At 47.1% G+C, this 13,157-nt stretch overlaps 1 protein-coding gene across 1 annotated transcript; it reads left to right on the forward strand.

The window, feature by feature from the left end:
• The first annotated feature begins 3,387 nt into the window (after positions 1 to 3,387).
• LOC1271764 (origin recognition complex subunit 2) lies at positions 3,388 to 6,917 on the forward strand. The gene is made up of 2 exons (XM_310617.5): positions 3,388 to 4,226; positions 5,249 to 6,917. The coding sequence occupies exons 1-2, from the start codon at positions 3,572 to 3,574 to the stop codon at positions 6,649 to 6,651; spliced, it is 2,058 nt and encodes a 685-aa protein (XP_310617.5). The 5' UTR covers positions 3,388 to 3,571; the 3' UTR covers positions 6,652 to 6,917.
• The last annotated feature ends 6,240 nt before the right edge of the window (positions 6,918 to 13,157 follow it).

Raw genomic sequence — 13,157 nt, forward strand, 5'->3', positions numbered from 1 at the left:
GTTATGATTTTATTAGGTTTCTCCGAAATTTCTATATTGCTTGCCCTCTGTCGCTCTCTTTCTCTTTCTCTCTCTTTATCTCTCTCTCTCTCTGTCTTTTTCTATTTCTCTAGATCTTTCTCGTTCGTTCGCTTGTTCTTGATGATCGTCAGGCACACTCGCTTGTCATGCCGACCAACTGAGGACCTAAAGGGCCTGATCACTCAGTGTCAGCTTCGCCTGGTCCCGTACCAGACAGTGTGGCGTTAGATCACTCCATCCCGTTCAGACGCAGTCTGGCAGGCTCTACCATGACGCCATAGCTGAAAAGCGGAAACTACTCTGGAATGTGTCCGTGTTTCTCGGGAATGCGGTGCAAGGGTCTGCGCTGGTTTTGAAGGATTCCCGAGCAGTTGAAGAGTGCTCCGGACACTTTGAAATTGGATGATATCCATGCCGCCTCTGGACCTCTCTGGACGTGCATCGCCGGCCACCGGACACTCGAGCAACATATTTCGCTGGCTGACATCAAAGCAGCGGCAATGTCGCAGGAGCCAATAAATATTCAGGACCGCTTCTCCGGTGACAGCGGAGCGGTGTTGTGCAATCCGAGCACGAATTAAACAAAAAAAAAAAAAACGCACTGTCCCTGACAGACATTGTAGTGTTGGTATGTGTGTATGGGCAGGATTTTCTTTTCACAGCGTCCGTTGAAAATACAATGAAGAAGAAGAAACAAACTGTGAAGAAATGTGGCTGGAGGCTTTACCAAACTGTATGGCAGGGTGTCTGAAAGCCATCAGATCCCTTGTTGGTCGTGTGAATGCTCTCCCGCATTCTTTGGGTCCCGATTCGTTCCGATCCGGATCGCAAATTTGCGAATCCAGTCGAAAGGGAGGATGATACTATGAAGGGATCCAAAAACGATGTTCCGGGGCGTGTGTGTGCGCTCTGTCCGCCAACTCCAAGAAAAATGGAACGTTGGGAACAATATTTTTTTGGAAGTCCAGAAGAGAGATCACGAAAAATCTGATATCGACCCGTTGGAACGCCGCCTTACCGGGATGATCCTTCCCCCATTACCCCTCTTTCCTTCCTCGGAATGTTTGCCAAGAGCTCTGGTCACTTCTTCTCCTTCTTTTTCTTCTTGATCTTGTGAGCAATATCGCAATCTTCCCAGCGGGTGCGCCAACGCTTTGGATTGCGCTTTTTCCAATGCTCTCCTTCCGCTCACCCAAGTGTCTGCTCCTTCCTATGGCTAGATTTCAGCGAGTTCTCGCGAGCTCTGCCATCCTCACTAAAATTTGCCCCATCCCGGACACACACACACACACGTACGTACCCGGTGACCCTTTGATCTTGGCTGCGAGTGCGCGCAAGTTCTGACAGCTTGCGTGATTTCCTTCTCACGTCCACAGTGATAGATAGGCTTTAGGTGGTGGCGGTGGACGTGTCTGTCCCGGGTACTGCTCGCTTGACCACCCATTGCGGGGCTGCTGGCACGACTCGGCAGCACTCTTCTGCCATTTGGCGGGTGGTGGAAAAAGGTCGGCACGGGGCGACCCTAGCGAGAGCCGATCGATCACAAAGCTCGGTCGAGGCTGATTGGGTAAGGGTTTATGGTGTGAAGGGGAGGTGGGATAGGGCGTCACGATCGCATGACACACACCTTTGACAGCTCTACGCATTAGACGAGGCGGAAGTGAACCACCATCCCTAAGGTCTTGCAAATCAATGCAAAGCGTTTTGGAAGCTTATGGGATTTTGAAGAAGTTTGATGATTGAAATATAAATGTTTCTAGAAGTTTCTCGCCATCGTTCTTACGTTATATTAATCAATTAATGTTGGCAATATATTTGGAGGATCTTTGAGATTACTGTAGAGCCAAGAGTGATCTTCAAAAGTTGTTGGTAAATGCTTTTGATGGTATAAATGGTTGATTTGTGTTACTTCCGCAAAGACTCTAATCTCAATACTAGCATGAAACCAACTACTCCAGGACAACAGGAGGTTGCAGAATATATGGTTTTAATGAATCTATTTATTGGTACAGACTCTCGAGTTCCTCTCTGGAATATTTACATCAAGAGGCTTCCGGCGGAAAACCAACATATAGCTAGACAAAGTTTTAATATTGCTTTGAGAAAACGCTAGCTTGGTTCTAGGTTTGATAGGTTTTCTAGGTTTGCTAGGTTTGAATGTCGTTGCTCACCGCAGCATCAAAGCATCAAAACGCTTATAGTTGCTGTTTGAAGAGTTGGTAGAAGAATGTGGTATCGGTCTAATGATAGTCGCGTCGTAATGATTTGTTTCGGAATTGGTTCCGGAATCGGAATCGGCTTCGAACGCGGAGTCGGTTTCGGCATCTTCATAAGAATAGGCGTTTAAGTCCAATGATGCTACGTATTGATAGCCGCAAAAAATCAAAATTTACTAGTCAACGATTCATTCTGAAGGAGATTCCCGGACTGATTTCGCTTCTGATACTTCTTATTTCAGTTCAAGAACTGATGCTCATTTCGGAGCTAATTCCATTTTTGGAGTCAATCATGATTCCGTTACTGGAGCAAATTGCGATTCCCCGGTCGATTCCGATTTTGGAGCCGATTCTGATTCTGGAGCCGATTTCGATTCCGGAACCAATTCCGGAGACCGGAATCGGCTGTGGAGTCACCTTCGGAATCGGTTCCGGAGTCAATTCCGGAATCGGCAGAATAAACTGAAGAAGAAGAAGAAGAAGAAAAGAGAGAAGAAGAAGAAGAAGAAGAAGAAGAAGAAGAAGAAGAAGAAGAAGAAGAAGAAGAAGAAGAAGAAGAAGAAGAATAAGAAGAAGAAGAAGAAAAAAACGAAGAAGAGGACAAAGAAGAAGAAGAAGAAGAAGAAGGAAAAGAAGAAAAAGAAAAAGAAAAAAAGAAGAAGAAGAAGAGAAAAAGGAAGAAGAGGAGGAAGAAGAAACATAAATCCCTTTCCTAGATTTAGATTTTTTTCTACTCAGTTTTTAAATCGTTCAACTTCAAGGAAACTTTCCCAAAACCGATGTTTGTACCGTATGTAATCGCGTTACATTTGAAACCGTTAACCTTGCGTTACATTTGGCAAGCGTGTTATGGAGTTACATGCGTTCAACGTGCCCCACGTCCCGGGATGGTTTGTGTATTGGCTAGCGTGCAGCGCCACCTGGTGTGCAATAGTGTAAGCTGCAGTTGTGTCACCTTGCCGAAAGCGATCAGCAAAATTCATCCAAATAAAGGCGTACATTTATATTCAAAGCGAACAAATGTAATTGAACAGCTGGAAATGTTAAATTTTATAGAATAAAAAATTTCCCTTCGAAGATAAAAAATACCCCGAACCACAAGCTGTCAAAAGCTGGTTTGTTTTGAACGTGCTGCTTTGTGACAGTTCCAGCTGTCAACAAAACGACGGAATTCGCGCGCGCATCAAACACACAGCAACAGCAAACCGTCCGAAACCGTCGGCTAGGGTACGCACGGTGTCTTTCTCACTTTCTCTGTGTATCGTTTGGTGTTGTGTTGTGTTGTTGTCGAGAAAAACACGGGCCTAATTTGCGTCTTAGCTTCAGCGATCAAGATGAGCCGCCGCAAAACGGTGCACGTGCCGCTCAAGCTGGACGAGGAGGAGGACCGCCGGCTAGCCCAGCTGCTCGGCAGCGACAGCGAGTCGGACTCGTCGGTGGACGAATCGAGCGCCCGGCAACCCTCCAGCACGGACAACGACGGGGCGAAGGGGAGGCGCAAATCGGCACCAAGTGGCGGTGGCAGCTTGCGGCGCTCCTCTCGCATCCTGTCTCCCAACACCCGGTACGCGAAGGATTACGTGACCGGCGGTGGGAGACGGCGCGGCTACCAGGAGCAGAGCGACAGCGATACGAGCGCGCGCGACGACGGCGCAGACAGTGGTGGCGATGGGCGGATGGCCGGTGCGGCGGACGACGATGAGGAGTTCGAGCTGCTGAACAACAAGGTGGCCGCCACGACGCTGTTCGAGGCGCGGACCGATGTGGCGGGCGACGGCATTTACGGCTTCCGGACGCCGAAGAAGCGCGGCTCGATGAGTGCGCTGGCCGCCCAGGCGAGCAGTGCCCAGCAGCAGCGGACGCCACGTGCCGACCCCCTGCCGGACCGGGCACCGCGGACGCCACGGACGCCACGGACGCCACGGACGCCGCGCACCGCCGGCAAGGTGCCGAAGACGCCGATGCATCAGCGCCAGCACGCCAAGAAAGGTAAACACACACACACACTCGCTTCGCTGATCCTTTGCATATCACAATCAATCAATCTATCAAACTGTTGGCATGACGCCCGGATCACGCTTGAAATGAATCCTGCATAGACATGGATGGTTGCTGAGGCTTCATAACAATACGCTTGCCGGTATGTTCCAACTTGATCATGGTTCCCCAAAGTTGTGTCAAAATGTTCGGAGAAGTTGTTTTATGCATGGAACCGGTTGATTCATTGGTACCCTTCAATGCTGTATCATAATGATTGAATTAGTCATGATGTTAGTTAGTTATATATCCGGCTCTACAGCCACTTTGCGGTCTTGGCCTGCCTCAGGAGTGTCCGAACCCCCTCACGGTTGCGTACCTTGACAACCGGATACCCGGGTATTTTATCAACTTGAAACTGCAATAAGCGTTGATTCATTTGCTTTTATTTGCCTGAAAAGCAGAAATTATTCGTCAAAAGTGTTTTTAAAACATGTTTTTGTGTAATTTAATTTTTGTTACAAAAAATGTAAAAATGTATAATTTTGAAATGGTACTTACCAAGCGTATAATGTTTGATAACATTGACTATGAAACAATGTAAAACAATTGAAAATTTTATGTTTTTTGTTTTGAAAATCGTCTCAAGAAAGTATGGAAAAAGGCACTTTCTATGTATTTTACATAAAACAGCACTAAAAACATCCATTTAAAAGGCGAGTTGTCTAACGTAAAAAAATATGAAAAAATAGTAAACGAGTCTGTAAAAGTCTCATTTCCTCACCAAAGTAAATAAGACTAATGTTCGCATGTTTGTACCAAATTTGAAATTTTTATTTTCAAATCAACAAAAATTATTCAGGTTTTAATGTGAAAAACGATAGCTTCCCATACAAAATGTATGGAACTCCCGGGTTTGCCGGTCGTTGAGATGAAGTAAATTGATGATGTAAATTTGATCATTGACACAACGGTTCAACCACTCAATGCTTCCGTTAACTGATCGGTTGCATTTTTTTTCTCCCATTTGCCAGAACTGTCGAAAGCCTTGCAAGCGTCGCTGATGTCCGACTTTTCCGCTAGCGAGAGCGATTACGAACCGTCCGAGGAGGAGGAGGACAGCGACACAGACGAAGAGGAGGAGGGCGACCAGTCAAGCGAGGGCAGCTGCTCGGCGGACATCGAAAGCGAATACAGCACCGCCAGCAGCGCCGGTCGCAACCGGCGCAAATCGCACGCCGCCACCAAGAACGGCACGAAGGCTGCGGGCGCTCCGTCAACCGCCGCACCGAAGCTAGCGATCCCCGTCCCCGCCAGCCTGCCGGCACGCGGACCGGGCCGGCCGAGTCGCGCCGCCGCCTCGAAGCACAGCGCCCCGCCCGACCTGCAGTACATCGTGCAGAGCGACGACTACTTCTCGACGTTCGCGGCCGGCGGCAAATCGGTCACGTCCGACCACACGCTCGACCGGCTGCAAACGCCGCGGCTGCCGCAGGACGTGCTGCTGCGGCTGCTGGAGGACACGAGCGGCACGAACCGGGCGCACGCGGCCGCCATGCAGGAGCTGCTGGACGACCACAGCCGCCAGTTCGCCCGCTGGCTGTTCCTGCTCGACCAGGGCTACAGCGTGCTGCTGTACGGGCTCGGCTCCAAGCGCACGCTGCTGCAGAGCTTTCACCATCGCGCGCTAGCCGACCGGCCGGTGCTGGTCGTGAACGGGTTCTTCCCCTCGCTCACCGTGAAGGACGTGCTGGACGCGGTCGCGAACGATCTGCTCGAGCTGCAGCTGCCGACCGCCCTGCACCACGAAACGATCGACGAGATCGAGCGCGAGCTGGCCTGCCAGCCCGACCTGCACGTCTTCCTGCTCGTGCACAACCTGGACGGGGTGGCGATGCGGGCCGACCGCATGCAGGCGACACTGGCCCGGCTCGCCAGCCTGCCGAACCTGCACCTGGTCGCGACGATCGACCACATCAACGCGCCGCTGCTGTGGGACGCCTCCAAGCTGGCGCAGTACAACTTCTGCTGGTGGGACACGACCACGCTGCTGCCGTACGGCGTCGAGACGGCGTTCGAGAACTCGCTGCTGGTGCAGAACGCGGGCGCCCTGGCCCTCTCCTCGATGGCCAGCGTGTACGCGTCGCTCACGTCGAACGCGCGCGGCATCTTTATGGCGATCGTGCGCCACCAGCTGGAGCAGGGCGGGCCGGCCCATCCCCACTACCCGGGCATGCCGCTGAAGGACCTGTACTGGGCGTGCCGGGAAGCGTTCCTGGTCAGCAGCGACATTGCGCTGCGCGCCCAGCTGACCGAGTTTACCGACCACAAGCTGCTGCGGATCAAGCGCTCCCTCGATGGGTCGGAAAATCTGCACATCCCGATCGAGCACGGCCTGCTGAAGCGGTTCGTGGAAGAGACGGCCAAGAAAGTGTAGTGGCGCGACGGTGGGTTAGGGTTGGGGAAGAGTTCGTGTATTATGTTTTGCACTTATGATTACCTTTTTCATGATTCTTTGTTCTCTCTGAATTATTCCGTGTTTTTTTTTGTTCCGGCGAATAGATCGCTCCGTACCCGTGTTGCAGAAGGAGCAGGTGAAATGCATTCTTCCTGCATCAAAGGCACACATACTTTATACTTTGATACTCGATAGAATTAAAGCAAGAAAATAAACAGGCGGGCCGCAGCATTCCAAAATTCAAACGATTTCAATTTTAGTTATATCTTTTCTGATACTAAATGTGTGGAGTTTCGTTAAATTAGATGTTTTTTTTTAAAGAAAGATCCCACTAAATGAACAAGCTTTCTCGCTCTTCAAGGTTAAATGATGGTCTGTGGGGTAGGACGAATTGCGTGTTTGTTCTTCCATTTAGTTACCAGTAGAATGTGGTTAGTCTCTCCCTCATCACCGCTACATCGCCTGTTCGTTTGATCGGCGATCATCAATAAGGACTTACAGTTGGACCTAGAATCGGTTCTACTTTTTGTTTTTGTAGCCTCTAACAAACAAGTTGATGACAAATTGAAGATTCTAGCTGGTGGTTTTATTACGACTAAACTATTGGTTCATTATATTGCAGACTAGGTCGATCTGCCTTTGTATTTTGTCGACGATTGCCAAATCTACAATACCCCCTCTCAATCGCAGACTCCGATCTTGCTTAACAGTTTCAACCGCCTACACCAACTGCTTCTTGTCCGGCGCTACAACCGTTTTGCGGTCTTGGCCTACCTCAGGAGTGTCCGAATTCGCTCAATGTCTCGCGCATTCATCTGCCAGTCTGTTATCCCGGCCTAATGGTGGACGCCTCCACGCCATCTTGTCACCTCAATTTAGGCCTACCACGCCTCCTCCGCGTCTTCGTGGACGGCCTAAAAAGACTTTAGCCTTGCGGAGCTTAATACGCTGTACGACAGTGAGGTCGCCGTACATCTCGTATAACTCGTCATTATAGTGACTGCTCCATTGTTCTTCCACACATACGGGGCCAAGTATCCTTCTGAGCATCTTCCTCTCGAACGCGGCTAAGAGGGTTTTGTCAGATTTGAACAGTGTCCCTGTCTCAGAGGCGTACTTGAGTATCGGTACTATATAGGTGCTATGTAGTTCCAGCTTCGTCCGTCGCGACAAGTTCTTTGAGGTGAACTGGATTTTCAGCCTGTAGAATGACCGGTTGGCAGCCAGCAACCTTGCGCGCAATTCAGCTACCATGCTATTGTCGTTGCTGACCTTTGACCCAAGATAGGTGAATTGTGAATTGATGACTTCAAAAGTGCGTTCAGCTATCTGTACGTCACGCCTATGTATATTCTGATTATTTATTGTTAGGGCCGCTGATGTTGGCACCATCAGTTTGGTCTTTGCCTCGTTTATCTGCAATCCAAGGTTCTCTGCCGCCTGTTCAATCCCCTGGTAGGTTTCTGCTACATAGGAGAGCCGCAGACCAATGATGTCTATATCATCAGCGTATGCCAGGATCTCGGTTGACTTGTCAAAAATAATTAACGAAGTCCCGGATGTCCCTCTCTAGCGCCACGTTGAATAGGAGACATGCAAGTACGTCCCCCTGGGGCAGACCTTTGATGGTAGCAAAAGGCCCTGAGAGTCCACTCCATCTACCTTCACCTGGCAAGTGTCGTTGGTCATAGTCATTCTAACTAGCCTTATCAGTTTGGCCGGGATTACAAAAGAGCTCATAGCGTCGATCAGTTTTACCCTGGCGATGCTATCATATGCGGCTTTGAAGTCAATGAAGAGATGGTAGGCCAAGAATGGCTCAATATAGAAGATCTGGGCCGCAGATCCCTGCGTGTAAGGAGCTTGCTATATTGTTAACCTAGTATTGCAAGGTTGGGTTTTCCAAGACTGTGCTAGATTACCGCTTTAAATGCTTTGAATGTGCTACAAAAAACAACAATGCAATGTATGACGATAGATGAGACAGCAAGAAGATCATTATTTGCTTGTAGCAGACATGCTGATGATGCCACTCTCAGTTTGGGTTTTTCCTCGTTTATCTCTAATCAGCCGTTCTCCTCCATCTGCTCACACCATTGCTAGGCTTCACCAACGTATGAACACATATGTACACAAACAAAGAAAATTACGATTTGCAAAATTACTCACTACACACGCTGATAAGGCCGTCATCATCTTTTCGGTGCAAGTTGCGTTGAATATTAGCATTCCTACGGCACTGATAAGTGTGAAGTTGTGCAATTCTGCCCGGATTATTCGCGTCCGTCCAACATTGGTAAGCGTGACGTTTGAGATTGTGCTGCTAATTCCCGTATAAAAGGATGCTCCATTGCCCGTTGTTGCTCAGTATCATCTTTCCAGAGGAAAGTCCTAGGCGCTAGCTCACTATGTTCGCGCATAAAGTGATAGTGCTCCTTGCTTTGGCGCTCTTTTCAACGACCATAGTCCGCGGTAAAGAAAACGATCCCGTTAAACAGTTATTCTCCAACTACGGGGACACAATTGGAAACGGGATAGAAGAAATCGTTAAAATAAATAAGCAAATGTGGAATAATTTCACTGAATCTCTTGACCGCCTTAACGAGCTCTTTAAACAACAGTAATAAGCCATAATAACCTGCTCAATCGATTCGTCTAAACTGATTGAATTGGTCCAAACTAAGGATTGGTGGAGCAGAAACGTGTAGATGGCAGCTCCATGTACGCACGATACGATGAGTGTGAGATCAGCAGTGAGGTGCTGCTATATTCATTAACGAAAGTGCGATAACACACGGGAACGGTAGATTGAGACTCCACAAGGGCATGAAGTTTACGACCAAGAATCAGGACGATGGAATAGTGGAAACTGTGCTCAATACTATCAGGGTGCCTGGTGGTACTACTAGAAACGATAGTTATGATGAGAATAATATGGTTTGGGACCACTTTAATAATATGAGCATGTGATACGCATGTGAATATAACTTTCTTCCTTCACCAATTTACTTTTCCTAATACAAGTAAGCATTGTTTTATCCTTCCAAATCCTTCCACGTCACAATAAGACTTTTCTGGAAGAATAAAAAACGTGCAAAATAAAATTAAGAACAACGTAGACCATGCTTTCAATGAAGAGAAATTAACACGCAGAAGTTCTTGCAGTTAACACCTTTCATTTAAAACTTCCGAAATAGGACAGAGCCCCTGGATTTCCAAGCTAACCATCCCCTTCCGACTGCATAGACTTCCAATATTTAGAATCAGAAGAAACTAGCGGGAAGGACTGGTTAGTAGGTAAAGTGTCAAAGACTCTGCCCAAAAGTCCGCAATGAAATCAAAAACTGCGACCGTCTGAAATTTTTGAATTCGAATAAAAGATGGAAAGTAAAACGTATTGTTGTATAAGAACTGATGAATATTTCAATGTGTCAATCTAGCCTAGAGCTGTATTTTGAAATGCCAATCTTGTGACTCGTATGAGGTTGTCTTACCAAAATCTTAAACAACACAAGTAAATACAGTGCAGCGTACAAAGCGACTCTTACTCAGTGTGCACATCTGTTATATAGGCACCGTTGGTTCGTCTCTTTTTGGTATTCAAATTACTGCTGAATCACTTTTCTACCCTTTCGAGTGTTCGCGCATTTCTGACGTACGATTAAGAGAAGTTTTCCTTGAAAAAATCAGCATTAAATCAGCAAACTATCGTCATTGCTTTACAAATAGAGCTAAACATCCTACGCTACTTCCTATGCTAATTCCTACGCATGTGCACATGTCCTGCCCGGTCTTGTTTTGTAGATCAGCGGAACCAGAAACTCGATAGGAACATGAACTGTATCGAGTCCAGACTCTGACCAGGTTCAAGGTTCGTGCTCTCAACAGGTCCTGGTACAGCACCAGAAACGAAATAAAATTGAGAACTATTTCGGATTATGAGTTTATGATCGGTCCCAGAACCGGTATTCTTGATCGGTTCCATGATCGGTAGGGGTATATGATCAGTTCCAGGACCGCTGTAGAATCATAATCGGTACTAGAACCAGTAAGGGTTCAAGATCGTTTCCAGGATCGATAAGCATTCAAGAGCTCAATATCAACTCCAGGGCAAGGAATGGGTCCAGAATCCGTTCCAGGACCCTTATGGATTCGTGATCGGTTCATTCATGAATCTTTAAAGATTCTCCATGAATTTCCAGAGATTCATGAATCTTTAGAATTTCTGGAGATTCATGGGGAAGCTTTAAAGATTCATGAATCTTTGGAGATTCGATTCGAAATAAGAATCACTCATTCTGAAGATTCATGGAACCCAACACTAATATCCATAGAAAAAAATAGCAAAGAGGGCACTGCATATTATAGTCTTTTGATCTACGGGGCCCCAGGCGACCATCTAGTTCGCCTACCGTCAGATTCGCCACTGCTTGTAATGCTCCGTAAGGTTTTCGATCTTCTTCCGGATGTTCTGGTGATTTTTTAAGGAACTTGCAATCGTAATTCACGCAAGTTCGCGCTCATGATGATGGGATTGAGATGTTTGATGTATCTTGCGATTATTTAATTATTGCTGCAAGCTTCTATCGAGTAGATGTTTGAAAAAAAAAAAACAAAACATTTGAGTATGGTTGCCCGCCTATTGGCGTACAAACCACCCGTACCCCGCCAGCTGATTTTCAAAATGTAGATTTCGCGCGCGTGTCTCAATTTTATGTAGTCACATTCTAATTTTTGTTTGTTTGTTAATATTTGTGTTGTTTCTCTCTGCTGTAGCTATTTCATCGAAGTCATAAAAATTAATTAATATAATGGAAAACAGAATCATTATCATTAATGTAATGATAGTTCACAAAACATTCAGGCGTTTCTACTTCTAACGAAAACATAACACACTCTTCGAAACTCAGACGATGAACCACTATCTACAGCTTCTCTTGGCTTTCTATTGTAAAACTGCATTAATTTATGAAACAACGAGTTCTTGGCTCCTGTGGTGGCATTGTTAGGCAAATCTTGTTCGGTAGTGATGAATATCAGATCCCCGCACGACCCATTTTGAAAGATAGGCAGGCAAACGCCCCAAAGTATCAAAAATTAAGGGATTGGTAGAGCTGTATTTTGCTCTTTAGTTTACCCTTTTGGATTATTTCAGGAGCAGCGCTAAAGAGTATTCTTGGCAATGAAGTGATATTAAGATAGGTAGATTAATTAGGAACTATCAGAAAAGCCTCAAAGTTAGCAGATGACGTAAAACATTATATATCCGGTTTGATGGTTTATAGTTCCAATACAACTACAACTACAATCAAGACAATTGGAGACATACCATCCTTGCGGTTACATAACTAATGAGCGGTTCCTATCAGTTGCCTACTCCACTCGTTCGTTAATGGAACTATTATGACGGAATGTTGAATTTCTCGTTTCAGGCGCGTTCAAATTATCATACCCGTTCGTTTTTAGGTCCTACAATCTTCAATCTACCTCTGCTTCATTCGAATAACTGCCATGTCATGTCTGGTTTAAACTGTAGCCTACCATAGAAGTATGAAGACCAGTGGCAATGACATTAGAATAATCATTCTTGTGAATGAACAAGTGGATTTTTTTTTATATTTTTTTAGAACTTGGAAGATAGCGTTTAAAAAATAATTAAAATATCCTACGGCCGAAAAGCACACCCCCTTCCTTCCCCCACGTGATACATCTTTCCGATGGGGGAGTGAGCAAGAAATTGCAACCAAAACTTCATTCCTTCAATCCCTTTCACACATTCTCTCTCGCCGTCTTCAAAGACGCAGACTCGCCTGCCGCTCGTAGTGATGGATTGAATTGGCCAAAAACTGGAGTCGACTCCGTTCCGACTCCGATAATTTCAGAACCGATTCCGGAAGGTAGGTCCACCGAGCAATATCCAGAGTCGTTGGGAATCGTCTGGAGCCCTCCGGAATCGTTCAGAGTCATCCGAAGTCGTTCGGGATCGGAGTCGTCCGAAGTCGTCTGGAGTCGTCCGGACTAGTCTGGAGTCGCCAGAGTCGTCCGAAGTCGGCCGGAGTCGCTGCAAGTCGCCCGGAGTCGGAGTCGTCAGAAGTCGCCCTGAGTCGCCCGGAGTCGGTCAGATTGGGGCTTCGAAACAAAGGCCTGAATACGAAGTACATGTGCAAAATGAAAGAGAACAAAACACAACGAAATTAATTGCCTGATCACAAGCACATTGCACCGGACGGCTTCTGTTGACTCCGATCCATTCTGGACGACTCCGAATGACCCCAACTCCGGCGGACTCTATCCCCAAACGACTCCGAACGACTCTGGACGACTCCAGACGACTTCAGGCGGAACTAGTGGTTCCCATTTCTCCGGAGTCGGAATCGTACTAACAACAGGCGTGGGTTCGCTCCAGAGAGCACACCACTAGCCGCTCGTTGCGGCCACACGCTGCTGCGCGTCGACCATCAAACACACACACATACACACAGTAC

The sequence above is a fragment of the Anopheles gambiae genome, chromosome X (genome assembly GCF_943734735.2).
Source record: "Anopheles gambiae chromosome X, idAnoGambNW_F1_1, whole genome shotgun sequence".
Taxonomy (NCBI): Eukaryota; Metazoa; Arthropoda; class Insecta; order Diptera; family Culicidae; genus Anopheles; species Anopheles gambiae.

Coding starts and splice junctions, on each gene's coding strand:
- LOC1271764 (XM_310617.5), top strand. CDS start 3,572: ATGAGCCGCCGCAAAACGGTGCACGTGCCGCTCAAGCTGGACGAGGAG. Junction 4,227..5,248: donor GCGCCAGCACGCCAAGAAAG/GTAAACACACAC, acceptor CCCATTTGCCAG/AACTGTCGAAAGCCTTGCAA.